The sequence below is a fragment of the Chiloscyllium plagiosum genome, chromosome 5 (genome assembly GCF_004010195.1).
Source record: "Chiloscyllium plagiosum isolate BGI_BamShark_2017 chromosome 5, ASM401019v2, whole genome shotgun sequence".
NCBI classification, from domain to species: Eukaryota; Metazoa; Chordata; class Chondrichthyes; order Orectolobiformes; family Hemiscylliidae; genus Chiloscyllium; species Chiloscyllium plagiosum.
In genome coordinates, this window is record NC_057714.1 from 103,152,311 (window position 1) to 103,168,835 (window position 16,525).

The 16,525-nt window shown below is 40.9% G+C and overlaps 1 protein-coding gene across 1 annotated transcript in view; it reads right to left on the reverse strand.

Moving 5' to 3' along the window:
- Positions 1-15,376, reverse strand: part of rbm33a (RNA binding motif protein 33a) — a 159,544-nt gene extending 144,168 nt beyond the window's left edge. The window contains exons 1-4 of the mRNA XM_043691050.1: positions 15,146-15,376; positions 11,563-11,641; positions 5,871-6,078; positions 2,632-2,757 (exon numbers count right to left, since the gene is read on the reverse strand). Coding sequence (XP_043546985.1) covers positions 2,632-2,757; positions 5,871-6,078; positions 11,563-11,641; positions 15,146-15,164 — 432 coding nt within the window. The 5' untranslated portion in view covers positions 15,165-15,376. The remainder of the gene's footprint in view (positions 1-2,631; positions 2,758-5,870; positions 6,079-11,562; positions 11,642-15,145) is intronic.
- Between the last annotated feature and the right edge of the window lie 1,149 nt (positions 15,377-16,525).

A 16,525-nucleotide genomic window follows, 5' to 3' on the forward strand; every position in this document is an offset into this window, starting at 1 on the left:
TCCTAGGACAGGCTAAGCAAAGACATGCCAGAGAATTCCTAGAGGCCTGGCATTCCAACCACAACGCCATAAACAAACACATAGATCGAGATACCATCTATCAACCCCTCAGAAAACAAACAGGAAATGACATCACCACAAACCCCAGGAACCTATAAATAGAAAGCAGGAGACAACTGCTACGCTTCATTTGGAGGTCGCCACTGATGATGTTACCTAGCCAGGTAATGAAACATCTGGATATCAAACCTACAGCTCAGCAAGCAAACCTAAACCCTAAACTACAGGCGTATGTCTAAAGGAAGAGTGTTATTTGGAATTTTTAACTTTATTTCTTATTTACAACTTTATACGAAGATGAACTGTTAACTTATTTCTTTATTTATACCTCAGAGTCTGTACCTAGATAGTTTGTACCTAAGATGGTGTCATGAATGACGACATTATAAACTCTTCACTGTACTCCTGTACATGAGTACATGTGGCAATGAAACCTAATTCTAATTGCTGTGGGTCCGGAGTTGTGCGTAAACAAGACCAGGTAAGGATGGTAGATTTCCTTCCCGAAAGGACCTTAATAAACTAGGTGGGTTTATACAACAGTCAGTAGGGATGTATAGTCACCTATGCTCATGCTCTTCACTGCAGATTAATTGATTGCAAATTTCATCATCTGCTGTGGTAGGATTTGAACCAGTCACCTGAGAACATTTACCCAGTGCCACTACCTCCCCCAAAATATTATTTCTTTTTATTCTTCCAGCCAAAGGATGGATTATTCCAGAACATGCACTTCCAAGAAACTATTGCGAAAAAACCATGAACTCAAACAGGTTGCCTTTGGACAGCTGACTTGTTCGATCTATACTTAGATTAAAATTTTTACTAATTCCTGTGAAGTGACCCACGCTGGCTGGCCAGCATTTATTGCCCATCCATAGCTGCCCTTGAGAGAGCAATGGTGAGTTATCTTCTTAAACTACTGCAGTCCATCTGCTGTGGGTTGACCCATAATGCCATTAGGGAGGGAATTCCAGGATTTTGACTTTGTGACAGCGAAGGAGTGGCACTATATTTCAGGATGTTGAGTGGCTTGGAGGGGAGCTTGCAGGTGGTGGGGTTCCCATTTATCTGCTGTTCTTGTCTTTCGAGATTAAAGTGGTCATGGATTTGAAAGATGCTGTCTGAACATCTCCGGTGAATTTCTGTAGTATATCTTGTATATAGTATACACTACTGCTACAGAATGTCTGTGGTGGAGAGTGTGGATGTTCTTGGATGTAATGCCAAGCAAGCAGGCTGCTTTGTCCTGAACAGTGTCAAGCTTCTGCCATGATTATGGCTGCAATTTTCTGACGCGTTTCCACTATTTCTTCCAATATGCTCTACCCAAATGTGAAAGGACCTGTACACCACTTGCACAAGTGACTCATTGCTTTTATAAATTTCTCATTTTTAACCATAACGTTCCCACATCCTGGTGTCCTGAATTTAAGTCTGGCTTCTCTGGTTACCTGTCTACCTGGTCCAAGCTTCCTACAATTCTTTAGCAGTCTATTATTTTCCATATTTCCAGTACAAATCCATGCCGACCTACAACCGTCACCCTGTAATGGATTTTAGATCATATTTATTTACTTCCATTTTCACACACAGTTCATGTTTTGCTCTAAATGCTATATGCATTCAAAATCTTTGCTTTTTAAAATTCTTTTAGCAAGCACAAGCCATTATGTTGGTTTACTCCAAGGTTTATAATCTCTACGCCTTCTCGTCACTTGTCCCCATAATTTCCCATATTAATGCCATTCTCCTCTGCCTTGTCTTGACTCTTTGATTTACCCCAGCTCCCCAAATGCAATCTGCAGCTTCCACTATTTAGTTTGAAATGTCATTTTTTTTGCCTCGTTATGCAGCTGGCAAGAGCACCAGTCCCAATATGGTTCAAGCAGAGGCAGTCTCATTGGTACAAATCTCTTTCCCCAGTACTGTGCCCCACAGACCAAAATCCAAATCTTCCGTACAAGTCTTTGGGACACAGTAATCTCTCTCACTTGATATGCCTTATTCCAATTTGCATGTGGCACAGGTAATAACAAATTATCAACTCTGAGTTCCTGGTTCTTTAATTGTCACATGGCTCCTTGTATAGGCAGTGCAAAACCTTCTTTGGCGTAATGTCACTAATACCTACATCGACCATGATGACTAGATCCTACTCCTCCCACTGCAAGCTCCTCTCTAACCCTGAGCACATCCGAACTCTAGTACCAGACAAGCAAGACTGCCCTCTGGACTCATGGTCTTTGCTGCAGAGAATGATAGCAATACCTCTGATGATAATTGCCCCCCGACTAACATTGCATTCTTTTTTTACTCCCCCAACACCTAAATGCCTTCCTGTACTAGAGTGCCATAGCCCTCGCTCTCATCAAAGCAATGTGAAAGGACCTCAAAACTTCCGAACAATTTCAAAGGCTAATACTCCTGCAATGCTGTCCTCTAGATCACCTTACTCACTTCACACACAATCACACTTCCAGTCCTTGAGCAATGACCAAAACAGAAGACCCTATTCTTAGAGTTGCAACTGCATCCTAGTACAAAAATACAGGAAACTTGCCAACTCACTGGTGCATCACAACATCTGTAGATCAGCTCGATTTCAGAGCCAACTTCAAACATATGCTTGGCCTGGATCAAACTGGTAAGCTCCTCCACATGCTGCAGCTGTGACACATCACCTTTCCTGCCATCCTTAACGTGTATCAATTAGTTGGTTAATTATTTAATTCAATTACACATTTATTTTTGCTTTTGCTATGTTCTAGATAATTCTGAGTGTCTCCAGGTGCTCCTGATTCTTGCTCTTATAAATGATGATAACCGCATCTGTTTGCCCCTTTCACTTACTCTTCAAGATGCTACTTACTGTGTTCAGGCGCTGCTTTCAACTATACCTATTACAGTTTCTCTTTATAGATCCTGCTTTATTTTCCTGTAATTATAGCATTTTCTATTTTTAATTTGAGAACTTTTAGCATGTATTGCTTTAAAAGCATTCCACAGAAGTCTAGCTATATGTTAATTAAACACTCTTGCCTCGAGTCAAAAGATTGTGGGTGCATATGCCTCTCTCAAAATTCAGTGCAAAATCAAGTCTGACACTTCAATGTAATACTGAAAGAGTGCTGCACTCTTCGATGCCAAAGTTTTGGTTAGGCATTAAAATTTAGCATGATATCAGAAGCGCAGGGGAGTTCTCTGGTATGAAAACAGAATTTGTTGGAAAAGGTCAGCAGATCCGGCAGCATCTGTGAAGAGAACTCAGAGTTAACATTTTGGGTCTGCCGACCGTTCCGCAGAACAGGTTCTCTCTGGTATCCTGGTAAGTATTTGTCCTTCAATCAATATCATAAAACAGCATTGTGATAATCACTAATTAAAGCTTCTGAAAGCAAAGTGACTATATTTTCTACTTTGGAGTGACTACATTTCAGAAATACTTCATTGGCTCCAAAGTGTTTTGTGCTATCTGTGAAAGGTTCCGCACAAATGCAAGACTTGGTTCTATCACCTATTTATGCTGTTTGGTGCACAGGTAGATCTGTTTTGTAGCTTCAAGTAGATACTTTATTTTTTGAAAAGTATGCCTCGGACTGAGATGAGGAGAAATTTCTTCTTGACCCTGTAGAATTCACTACCAATGTGGTTTGCAGTCAATGGCTGCCCCCATCTTGACACGAATGGTGATGGACAATTATAGAAATCACTGGAGGAAAATGCTCCATTAACATCGCCATCTTCAACAACAGGGAAGCCCAGAACATCATTGCAAAAGAGAAGGCTGAAGCACTTGCATAAGCTTCAGCCAGAAGTGCCAAGTGAATGATCCTTCTTGGCATCCTCCTCCAGAGATTCCTAATATCACATCTGTCAATTAGATTCATTCCACTTGATATCAAGAAATAGCTGGAAACAATGAACACTACAGAGGCTATGGGTCCCAACATTATTTCTGTAGTACTGAAGACTTGCGCTCCAGAAGTTACTGAGCCCTGTTCCAGAACAGCAAGAACACTGGCATTTACCTGACAAAACAGAAAATTGCCCAGGTATGTTCAAAAGGCAAGAAAAATCCAACATGACCAACTGACACTGAATCATTCTACCCTTGATCATCAGTAAAGTCATGAACATTACTATCAAGCAGCACTTTCTCAGCAATAACCTGGTTGCTGAATTTTAGGTTGAATTTTAGCAGGACCACTCTGCTCCTGATCTCACCATAGCCTTAGTTTAAACATGGTCAGAAAAGCTGAATTCTAGAAGTAGGGTGAAACTCACAGCCCTTGACACTATTTGACTGAGGATCAAGGAGCTTGAGCAAAATTGTAGTCAATAGGAATCAAGGGAAAACCTCTTGATTGTGTCTTATGTGACACACAGAAACATGGTTTATGGTTCCTGGAATTAAGTCATCTCAGTTTCAGGATACCGCTACAGGAGTTCCTCAGAGCAGAGTCCCTGGCCCAACCATCTTCAGCTGCTTCATCAGAGACTTCCCTCCATCATAAAGGTCAGATGTGGGAATATTTGCAAATGACTACACAAATTTCAGCACTGTGACTCCTCAGATAACCGCAGACTATTCCAATTCAAAAATAAAAATCAGGGGTTAAGAGGTCTAATGATGACCAAAAAACAAACGTCAATAGTCGGAAAAATCCATCTTGTTCCATAATGTCCTGTAGGGAAGGAAATCTGCCATCCTTTCCTAGACTGGCCTACATGTGACTCCACACCCACAGCAATGCAGTTAACCCTCAACTGGAGCGTCGGAAGCTGAGGGGTGACTTAATAGAGGTTTACAAAATTATGAGAGGCATGGATAGGGTAAATAGACAAAGTCTCTTCTCTGGGATAGGGGAGTCCAGAACTAGAGGGCGGAGGTTTAGGGTGAGAGGGGAAAGATATAAAAGAGACCTAAGGGGCAACTTTTTCACGCAGAGGGTGGTACATGTATGGAATGAAGGGTCTGTTTCCATGCTGTACATCTATAGGCCTCTGTGACTCTATGCCCTCTGGGCAATTAGGGACATACAGTACATGCCTGACCAGTCCCATGAATATATGTATACAAAAAAATTTACGCCCAAATGCAGCAAGACCTGGACCATATGCAGGATTGAACTAACAAGTGGAAAATATCATTCATGCCACCCAACTACCTGGCAATGACTACCTCCAACAAGGGTAGTGTGCTGAAAATCAAGCCATGCTGTTCCAGAACAAACAAAAGTTGATGCTTTTATGAGAAGCATGCAAAATCCCCCAAACTATTTTTGAGATCGAGGTTGCTAGAGAGCATGGACTAGGTGTCTGTAGTTAATAATTATCTGTAATAAATAATGATTAAGTATCTCTAAACTCTATAAATTTAAAACTTAAAATCCTTCATAAATTCTCACTTTCACTGCCTGTAAAGCTAAAAGGACAACACCTTGTATTGTACCTCAGTACATGTGACAGTAATAAATCAAAACAAATAAATCAAATCAAACAGATGCAAACAGAAAAAAACAAAACACAGTGGAAGAAGGAAAACTAGTAAAACAGTTCCATAGTCTTTGTTCCCAAGATGTAATGGGTTGGTTCTTACTGATCCAAGTGTTTCTCCTTAATCTTCCTTTTCCCAAATGCTTTAACTTGTTTGCAAGAGGTACAGGGTGGCTGATTTTCATGAAAAGTCTCTGACTTATCCATTCTAAGTCACAACTTGCAGATCGTGCTGAAGAAACTAGTTTTCTTCTGATTTAAAATATCTTATCGAAGAGAACTGTACGTTTCTGGCTGCAGCACATCTATTAGTTTCCAATAGCTTCTCTGCTTTGTTCACAGCCCACAGTGTTCAGCCACCTGACAACTAATCGTCTTATTGTTGTTAGGCATGCAGGAGAACCAACCAGCTTCATCTGTAAACAACCCCAAGTCACCAGTTCACCTGCATATTGCTGAAACCCACAGCTAGAGTTCACAACAGATTTCAAGTCCTCACTTTCCAACATGTAGCCATCCCTGTAAACGCCAAACAGAAGTTTATTTCAGTTTTAAAAGGCACAAAAATAAAAAGGTATCCCATAAAAGAGAAGCTAATCATCACCAGTGAACTTCCACTATCATCCTGGTGTTACCATTGCCCAGACACTACAGGAGCAGGTCAAATGGATCTTGCAGTGAGTAAACTGCTTCTTGACTCCCCAAAGCCTTCCTAACATCTATAAGGCAGAGATCGGGGTACAATGGAACTGAATGATCCATCTGTCTGGATGAGTGCGATTCCAACAACACACAAGCTTGACAACATCCAGGACAAAGACATCCATTTGATTGGCACCACATCCATAAACACAATTGTTCCAACACTGATGTTCAGCAGCAGTGTGTACCACCTACAAGATGCACTGCAGAAATACACCAAGAATCCATAACCAGCGCACAGAAACAGAAGACAGAAGCAGGAGTCAGCCATTCAACCTCGCAAGTCAGCTCTACCATTCATTATGATCACAGAATCATAGACATGTACAGCACAGAAACAGACCCTTCCGTCCAACTCGTCCCTGCTGACCAGATATCCAAACTTAATCAAGTCCCATTGGCCAGCACTTGGCCCATATTCCTCTAAACCCTTCCTATTCATACATCCATCCAGGTGTCTTTTAAATGTTGTAATTGTACCAGCCTCCAAACACTTCCTCATTCCATACAAGGACCACCCTCTGTGTGAAAATGTTGCCCCTTAGGTCCCTTTTAAAATTTTCCCCTCTCACCAGTCTCATGATTGATTGAGATCAAGATCCTAATCCCACATTCCTCTCATTGTACTTTGATCCCTTTAGCCACAAGACTAAATCTACCTCCTCCTTGAAACCCCACAATGCTTAGGCCTGAATCACTTTGTGTTGTAGTGAATTCCAAAGGCTAACCACTCTCTGCTTGCAGAAATGTCGCATCTGAGTCCTAACAGATTTTCCCTCTCACTGAACTACAATTCCTGGTTCTGAACTCCCCCAACAATGCCAATATCCTTCCTGCATCTAACCAGTTCTAGCCCTGTTAGAATTTTATACATCTCTATAAGATCCCCACTCATGCTTCTAAACTCTGATAAATCCAATCCTAGCCAATTCAAACTCTCCTCAGTTGTCAGCCATGCCAGCCCAGGAATCAACTTCACTGCACTCCTTTGATAACAAAAACATCCTTGCTCAGATAACGAGACCATCCTTGTTCCCGTATTTGAATCTTCCAGCTACGAAGGCCAACCTGCAGTTTGCCTTCTTTGCTGCCTGCTGCACCTTACTTTCAACGACTGGTGCACGAGAACATCCAGACCTCATTGAGCATGTCCCGCTCAAATTGCATCCAAACAATAATGTGCCCTCTTATTTTTGCTACCAAAGTGAAAACCTACATGTATCCAGATTTTTCAACATCTGCCATCACCTTACAAACCCATGTCCACTTCCTTCTAGAAGAGCAGCAGATACATAGGAATATCACCACTTACAAGTTGAGTAGGTGAGTCATTGAGTCATAGAGATGTACAGCACGGAAACAGATCCTTCGGTCCAACTCGTCCATGCCAACCAGATATCCCAACCCAATCTAGTCCCACCTGCCAGCACCTGGCCCATATCCCTTCAAACCCTTCCTCTTCATATACCGATCCAGATGCCTTTTAAATGTTGTTATTGTACTAGCCTCCACCACTTCCTCTGGTAGCTCATTCTATACAAGTACCACCTTCTGCATGAAGAAGTTGCCCCTTAGGTCTCATGTCTTTCCCCTCTCACCCTAAATCTCTGCCCTCTCGTTCTGGACTCCCCACCCCAGTGAAAAGACTTGATCTATTTACCCTATCCATGCCCCTCTCAATTTTATAAACCTCTATAAGGTCACCCCTCAGCTTCCAATGCTGCAGGGAAAACAGCCCGAGCCTATTCAACCTCTCCCGATAGCACAAATCCTCCAACCCTGGCAACATCCTTCTAAATCTTTTCTGAACCCTTTCAAGTTTCACAACATCTTTCCAATAGGAAGGAGACCAGAACATCACACAATATTCCAACAGTGGCCTAACCAATGTCCTGTACAGCCACAACATGACCTCCCAACTCCTGTACTCAAAATTCTGACCGATAAAGGAAAGCATACCAAATGCCTTCTTCACTATCCTATCTACCTGCGACTCCACTTTCAAGGAGCTATGTACCTGCACTCCAAGGTCTCTTTGTTCAGCAATACTCCATCGAACCTTACCATTAAGTGTATAAGTCCTGCCATGATTTGCTTTCCAAAAAAGCAGCACCTCACATTTCTCTAAATTAAACTCCATCTGCCACTTCTCAGCCCATTGGCCCATCTGTTCAAGATCCCGTTGTGATCGGAGGTAACCTTCTCCTGTAATTCCCTCCCTAACAGCATTGTGGGTCTACCTACAGCAAATGGACTGCAGTGCCTCAAGAAGGTAGCTCCCCACCACCTTCCAAAGGCAACTAGGGATGAGCAATTAATGCTAGCTCACATCCTGTGAATTAATAAAAAGAGATGGTTTGTTTCACCTTTGCTCAAAGTGAGACAGTTTCCCTTCCAACAGAAAAAACATGCCCACACAATGCTTTTATTTCAGTGAGGAAAGGCCAATGAAAACACCCATTGCTACTGCATTTCCATGGTAACGCTCTAACCTGAGTTAACATGTCTCCTTTGAATTTGACAGTTAATAAGCCCCCTTACATCTCCATAACAACCAAGTCTAACCCTTTTAAAGCTGATTTTCTTGTTTTGCAGACTTGATAACTGCAAGATGAAAAGTTTTGAAACCACGCATCTTTTCACCAATGCTTACTTTTACACTGAAGTTTGTTGTGACTTAATAACACTTGCACAACTCAACAAGGCAGGCAGGCACATCCACAGCAATGAGCAATACTCTAGAGTTTCAACATGTTTTATGGGGCACAAACTTCACAAGCAAATAAAATGTTTATCTATTTTATCACGAAGCATTGGCATTTCTGGCAATGTGAGCATTTATAGCCTGTATCTATCAGTGGAAAGGTAGTGGTCAACCACCTTATTGAACTGCTGTTACGATTCCATCAATGGCTACACCTCTAAAATTGCTTCACTGCATGTAACACATTGACATGCTAAGGTCACACTATCAATTTTTTCTTCTAGCTTGCAGAATTATTTCAGACAACTGAAAACAGAAAGAGCAACACAGCTAATAACCATTATACCTTCATAAACAGTGTGGAAGTATGAACTTGATGCCATTTTTTGTATTGCATAGTTTTTCAAATTTGTTTTCTGATATATTGAATAAGGTAGCTGATGTAATTACTACTTTACTCCATTCTCACCTCCTGAAAAGTACAATATAAGAGCTAAGGATCCTGCTGTGCACTGTTCTCAAACACTTTGTAATTATCCGTTCAAGGGCTTAAAGCATGGGAATAGTTCTTGGACAAGTTTTACATTTGTTTTGTAAAATGCTTTCCTGTGCCTCATTTAAAAGCTATACATGAAGCTTTTCACTTTTAGTGTAAACATCAATCTATTAGCAAAAAATGGTAGCTGCAAGCTGTTTTTGCATTTCATTTTTGTCTTGACCACACAAAGAGAAAGATCATAAACCTTTTTAGAAGAACTTCATAACCAAGTTATATATTAACTAAGAATATTGTAAGGTTAGCTGCTGCTCATGTATAGGAGCTCACTTTTCGATTTTGCAGAGGTCTGACTGCTATGCCTGATGTCAGGGATAATATATTTAAAATTACTTTGGCAAATGCTGAATCTGTACACTAAGGACATAAAACTGGTAATTTAGTGGTTACTTCAGCATCAATACAAAATCAGGATATGTTATAACACACATCACAAATCGCTTATATACACTGGGATTCATTTCGCAATCATCCATATCTCTAGCCATGGTGTAAATGAAATGAAGAACCGATACGAGATGGTGCTTCATCCAGTTTCTCCAAAACAACTTCAGATAATAAACTGTAGCATCATTAATTAATTGTCCACCTTCATATACTCAGATTTTAGTCTTCAACATGCTCTTTGGAGGGTCAGTGTAGACTTGGCCTATTTCTGCAAAATAGGGATTCTATGAAGATAACAGTTATTGATAGCCCAAGACTTTGCGCTGTTTGCGAACAGACTGAGACAATCAACTAACAGCAGATATTATTAATCAAGAATTCTGGGACAAAGTCTGTATAAGATTCCTGGCAAAGTATACTCTACAGCAGCCGACAAGATCAATGGCTTCCATACATGCACAGAAATCAAAGTAGCTGAAGATAGATGCGTATGCATGAAGCAGCAGTGTGTTCATTAAAAACAACAGAGAATTGCTAAAAGCCGTTGAAGTGTCTTGAAAATTGTAGAAATGATATAATGATAAACTTATGTCCAGCATGCCATTAGTCTTTTAAATGTTGTAATTGTACCAGCCTCCACCACTTCCTCTGGCAGCTCATTCCATACAAGCACCACCCTCTGCGTGAAAAAGTTGCCCCTTAGGTCCCTTTTGTATCTTTCCCCTCTCACCTGAAACCTGTATAGTTCTAGTTCTGGTCTCCACCACCCCAGGGAAAAGACTTATCTATTTACCCTACCCACGCCCCTCGATTTTATTAACCTTTAATGTCAACCCTCAGCCTCTGAAACTCTGGGAAAACAGCCCCAGCCTCTCCCTCGAGCTCAAATCCAGAACTAGAGGGAATAGGTTTTGGGGGAAAAGAGGAGAAAATGATATAAAAGGGACCTAAGGGGCAACTTTTTCATACAGAAATGATGTGTGTATGGAATGAGCTGATCGAGGAAGTGGTGGAGGCTGATACATTTAAAATGCTTCTCGATGGGTATATGAATAGGAAGGGGTTGGTGGGATATGAGCCAAGTGGGACTAGATTAAGTTAGGATATCTGGTCAGCATGGACGAGTTGGACTGAAGGGTCTGTTTTCATGCTGTACATCGCTGTGACTCTATGGCGTTCGTCCAACAAGATCTTTACCATGAGGAGTGGCCTGAGAGTTGATTCACATGGGCATTCAAATAAGTAATCACAACACCTAAGCAGCTTCTGTAAACTAAAGCAAGTAATGCCTAAAAATTCCTCCGTACTCATATCAATTACTGCCAAAAACAGTGCTTTATCTGCAACCACTGCTCCATGAGAATGATCCCACAGATCTGGAGATCTGTTGCCAGTCAATCCCAACAGACTAAAACTCAAATGCATAGAAATTGGAAAAGGCGGTGAACTTCTCAATAGATTTAGAATAAGCATAATGCAAAGCAATCGACTTGGGCATTTTCTTTGAAAATAGATCTTAGCTTTCAATTAAATAAAATATTCTTTAAGGTCTTTTTGTTTAGACAAGTTGATCATCTGAAGTACTTGATAATACTTGTTTAAAAGGAAAGCAATTGAGAATTTTGAAAATGACAAAGTAAAATTCCAGAGCCACCTGTCCCACTCTTCATTGGTCGCACGTCTTCTCCGAGATCTCTCAGCACCAGGTTTATCAAGTTGGTCAAATTCATCTTCTACAAAAGCAAGAAAGATTTAGTTAACCAACACAAACCATTCTTTTGAAACACCAGCTTAATCCACACAATATACTGTTAAGTTTTGAACTTAGTTATGTTACTTTTAGGTTACTTTTTGTATTCAAGATAGGAAATTACCAGTGTTGGAATATTACTTACAAATATAATCAATCATCGATAATAATATCGATCACTGGTGAAGAAAGCACAAGTGCATACACTGTACAAATATCAGCTGAACAACAGTAAGTCTCATTTTTACTGTTTACACCAACAATTATTCTGACCGATATCCACTAAATGTAATATCTAAAATTGAAAGTGTAATGGAATGTGACAAGTCAAACCAATTCATCAAGAATGTGTATACATCTGTATTCATTTACAAATGTAGATTTTATGAGCCTCAAGCAAGTATGTTGGAAAAAAATCCCATGTCTGCAAGAACATCATCATGTAGTGTGGCACTAGCATTGCAATAATTAATCAGACTGTGGGCAAATCTCGATATCCTGTGTTTCAGATGCCAAAAGTTAGAAAAATTGTACAACAGGTGAATTAAGGAAAGTAAGAACTGATCTGTTCAGGATAAATCATGTTCAAGTATCTTGTGATTGAGAACCATCAAACAGCAACCCAAGTAGAAACACTTAACATTGCAATGAGCTGAGGTTTTCAAGAGAGTATTATTACTTGAACAGAAATGTGTGCATGGTTACGGGGCAGTGCAAGGGAAGGGACAAGATGAGATCCTTTTGCAGAGAAATAGCACAAAAGCAACAGGCCAAACAGCTTTCTTTCATGCTGTGACTATTCTATGATATGTGTTTACCTAAAATGAAAGCAATACAAAATGGGTGCAAGGCACAAAACCTATCACCAACTCTGATGCACTTGTTGTGCACCAAATAAAGACAGCTACCTGATGAAGGTGCAGTGCTCCAAAAACTAGCACTTCCAAATAAACCTGTTGGACTATGACCTGGTGGCATGTGATTTTTTAACTGTGTAAACGTAGACAGCAACTATTTTAAAACATTAACAATGTTCTAAGTTGCAATTTACTTTCGGAGTCCAGTATGAACCTGACTCCAGGGCACTAATTCCAAATATCCTGGAACCAAACGTTCAGAGTATAACTTTCTTATAAGTGAAGCAGCGCTTAAAACTAGATAAATGAATGAAGTATAGTCTTTCTTTGACTATCAGTCCACAATGAATAACTACCAAACTTTCATCATACATGCTCGACTTGCTGTTTATTATCTGTTTTATTTTCCCCCTCCGTATCAATATTTTACATATAACAGCTTTTCTTTACTGGACAAACTATGTCCCAGGACAGTTTACATACAATACCAGATAACTACTTTTAATACTTAAATCTCTGTCTTTCATATAATGCAATGAATGTGAAGAGGAGCGAAAGAAAAAATAGGAAAATTACAGTTAAGGAGTAAAATATTCAGTTGACCTACAGACAATGCTCAAACGGATCACCATTAACATCAAACTTTTAAAATGAAGGGTAACCACAAAAGCTAGAAAACTATGGATATGATGCACAAGACAATTAGAGTTCTGTGAATTCCGTTCAGTTGTGAGGTCGTAAGTTTTTTTTCAGTTAAAGTTGGAGAATATTTGGTCAGACCATATTTGGAGTATCATGCACAGTTTTTGGGCCCCATTGCTCAGGAAAGATGCACTGGCACTGGAGCGTGTTCAGAGGAGGTTCATGAGAATGGTCCCAGGAATGAAAAGTTTAGCATACGAGGAACGTTTGAGGAGTTTGGGTCTACATTCGAAGGAGTTTAGAAGGATGAGGGGCAATCTAATTGAAACATGCAGAACACTGAATGGTCTGGACAGAGATATTGGGAGCCGATTCTATTTGTAGGAGAGACTAGAGCCAGAGAACATAGCTTGACAGTAAAGTGGAGACCTTTTAGAATGGAGATAAGAAGAAACTTCTTCAGCCAGAGTGTGATGAATCTATGGAATTCGTTGCCACAGAACACTGTGGAGGGCAGGTCATTGAGTATATTTAAGACTGCGATACATAGGTTCTTGAGGATCAAGGGTTACGGGAAGAAAGCAGGAGAACTTACCAAACATATGTGAATGGCTGAGCAGACTCAATGGGCTACATGGCCTAATTTCTGCTTCTAATTTCTAACATCCTAGACATTAACTGAAATAAAATACCCCCCTCCAACTGAAACCAAACAGCAGTGCTTTTACATTATTTTTGTTCATTTTTCAAACTCTCTCAGAAATGTGGGAGTAACGGTTTACTTTCAAATTTTCCTATACCAATTCCTCATTGGGATGGGTTGGAAGGAGGCTTTGCAACAGATTAAACCAAAATTTTTAATTAAACAATCAATTATCTTGTTAAAACATTTTATGATTTACCACAAAGTGTATATAACATATATATGGACCTGTTAGTATTTACTGACAACTTCGGTCAAAGAATATTCAACTCACGCATTCCACAGAACATTTCTTCACCTTATCACTTATTGGTGCTGCTAACCATGAAGTATAAATTTTACACCATGGCTCATTGCTTCAAACAGACTAAAATTAACAAAAAAATTGAGGGACTTGGATCCAATAATAAGAACTTCATTGTTAAAAATGTAAAGACTATTTATAGCACTAACACTATACACACGCACGACTGAAATCTGAAGACGAAATCATTCTATAATTATCTAGATTTGTCTATGTCAAGCTGTGGCCACAGACACATCAATTTGGGCCTAATTATTAAAGTTGTGCTCCAGATGACCAGTCAGCACACAAAAAAAATGAAATAAAGTCAGTAGATATTGGAAATAAATAAACTGCTGTGTTTTATAAACATCTAGTATTATAAAAACTGGACCATCCAATACCATCACTGAGAAAAAAAAGTTAGAGAAAAGAGTCAGGTTAATCAAGTAGCAGTGATAAATAGAATATCAAGCAAAACGCCCATGCTTTTGATACAGAACGGTTAGCATAATGATTTTCAATTATGTATGTTGATCAAGTCTTTTCTACCTGTCTCTAAATGCGAGAATACAGTAAGGCCGTTTTTTTTTAAAACGATTAATCAAAAATACCTAGTTTTTTTTAAATAATCAATGGGTTTATCCTCTTCTAACACGCCAATCCCCACCCCAAAACAAATATTTGGTCATGGTTATACGTTGGGGAGGAGAAGGAAAGCATCGGTCCAGCAATGGAGATTTGGGCCATTGAGGCCAAACCACAGGCCACCCTTCTTGTGTGAGCGGCTGGTGGGGATATACAGTATTCACACCTGAGCTGCACCGAACCAGACACACCATCCTGGGCTTACTCTGCACCAGGACAGAGACGGACCCAGATCAGGTCCCTCTCCATTCTCCCAAGCTGAGGTCGGGGCCTCGGCAGCACGGACAGCCCAACGCAACTGTTTATAATTCAGCGCCTTGTTTTCAGTGCCGGAACCCGTAAGTGGGAAATTACCTTGCGCGTTGCAGGCCATGGTGCAGCGGTTCTAGTAAGTCAGAGTTGCATTAATCTGGATTCACTTCACTTCACTTGTCCGAGAGACGAGATGAAAGGGGGGCAACAAAAACATAGAAACCCAGTTAAAATGTTCCGTTTTTTCTCTCCCTCTCCCTTCGTCTCGAGAGTAAGTGGATCTCTCACAACATGGCGGAACAACACCATCCCCGTGAAGCATCACGGTCTGCTGGAGGACTCCTCCGCAACAACGCATGCGTACTGTAAGAAACCCGCCGCCGCGCAATGGAAAGTCGAAATAAATTCATGGACAGCAGCAGAAATGGAAGGGGGATTTGTTTAGTGGTTGAGGTTTCGTGAAGACTCTCCGTTGTTCCGTCCGCTTAAACAATGTTACAGCGTGAAGAGTTTCTAGAAAAAGTTGTACTCGACCCGAAACGTTGAATCGACACCTTTTTGTACAGCTGCTGTTAAAAATTACACAACACCAGAGTATAGTCCCAACAGGTTGATGTTCACAGATGCTGCAAAAGTTAAAGCCATAGAGGTAGCCGTTGAGTTCTTGCAATTTTTTCCCTACCTCCTTTTATTATGTCAGGCCTTCAGAATGTACACTCGCTTTTCTTTTGTTCACCCTGTCAAGTCTATCGGATTACACAACTCCCGAGAACATTTTGAAAAATAGCATAAATATATTTGGTTTACTGTTAAAAATGTGTAAGTATACAAACTCACGGGATAACTTTCACGTACCCTTCATCATCGAATCGCTGCAGTGCGGGAGTAAGCCATTCGGTCCATCGACCATCTCACCCAGACCCAGTCCCCACCCTATCTCCATATAACTCCCCACATTCGTTCGAGACACCACCCACGCCCTCCACCTCCTCCAGGACTTCCGTTTCCCCGGTCCCCAACGCCTCATCTTCACCATGGATATCCAATCCCTCTACACCTCCACCGCCATGACCAGGGCCTCCAAGACCTCCGTTTTTTCCTCTCCAGACGTCCCCAACAGTACCCTTCCACCGACACTCTCATTCGTTTGGCCGAACTGGTCCTCACCCTTAACAATTTCTCCTTTGAATCCTCCCACTTCCTCCAGACCAAACGGGTAGCCATGGGCACACGTATGGGCCCCAGCAATGCCTGTCTCTTTGTTGGCTACGTAGAACAGTTGATCTCCCGTAATTACACCGGCACCACTCCCCACCTCTTCCTCCGCAACATTGATGACTGCATTGGCGCCACCTCGTGCTCCCACAAGGAGGTTGAGCAATTCATCAACTTCACCAAAACATTCCACCCTGACCTTAAATTTACCTGGACCATCTCCGACACCTGGCTCCCCTTCCTGGACCTCTCCATCTCCAATAATGA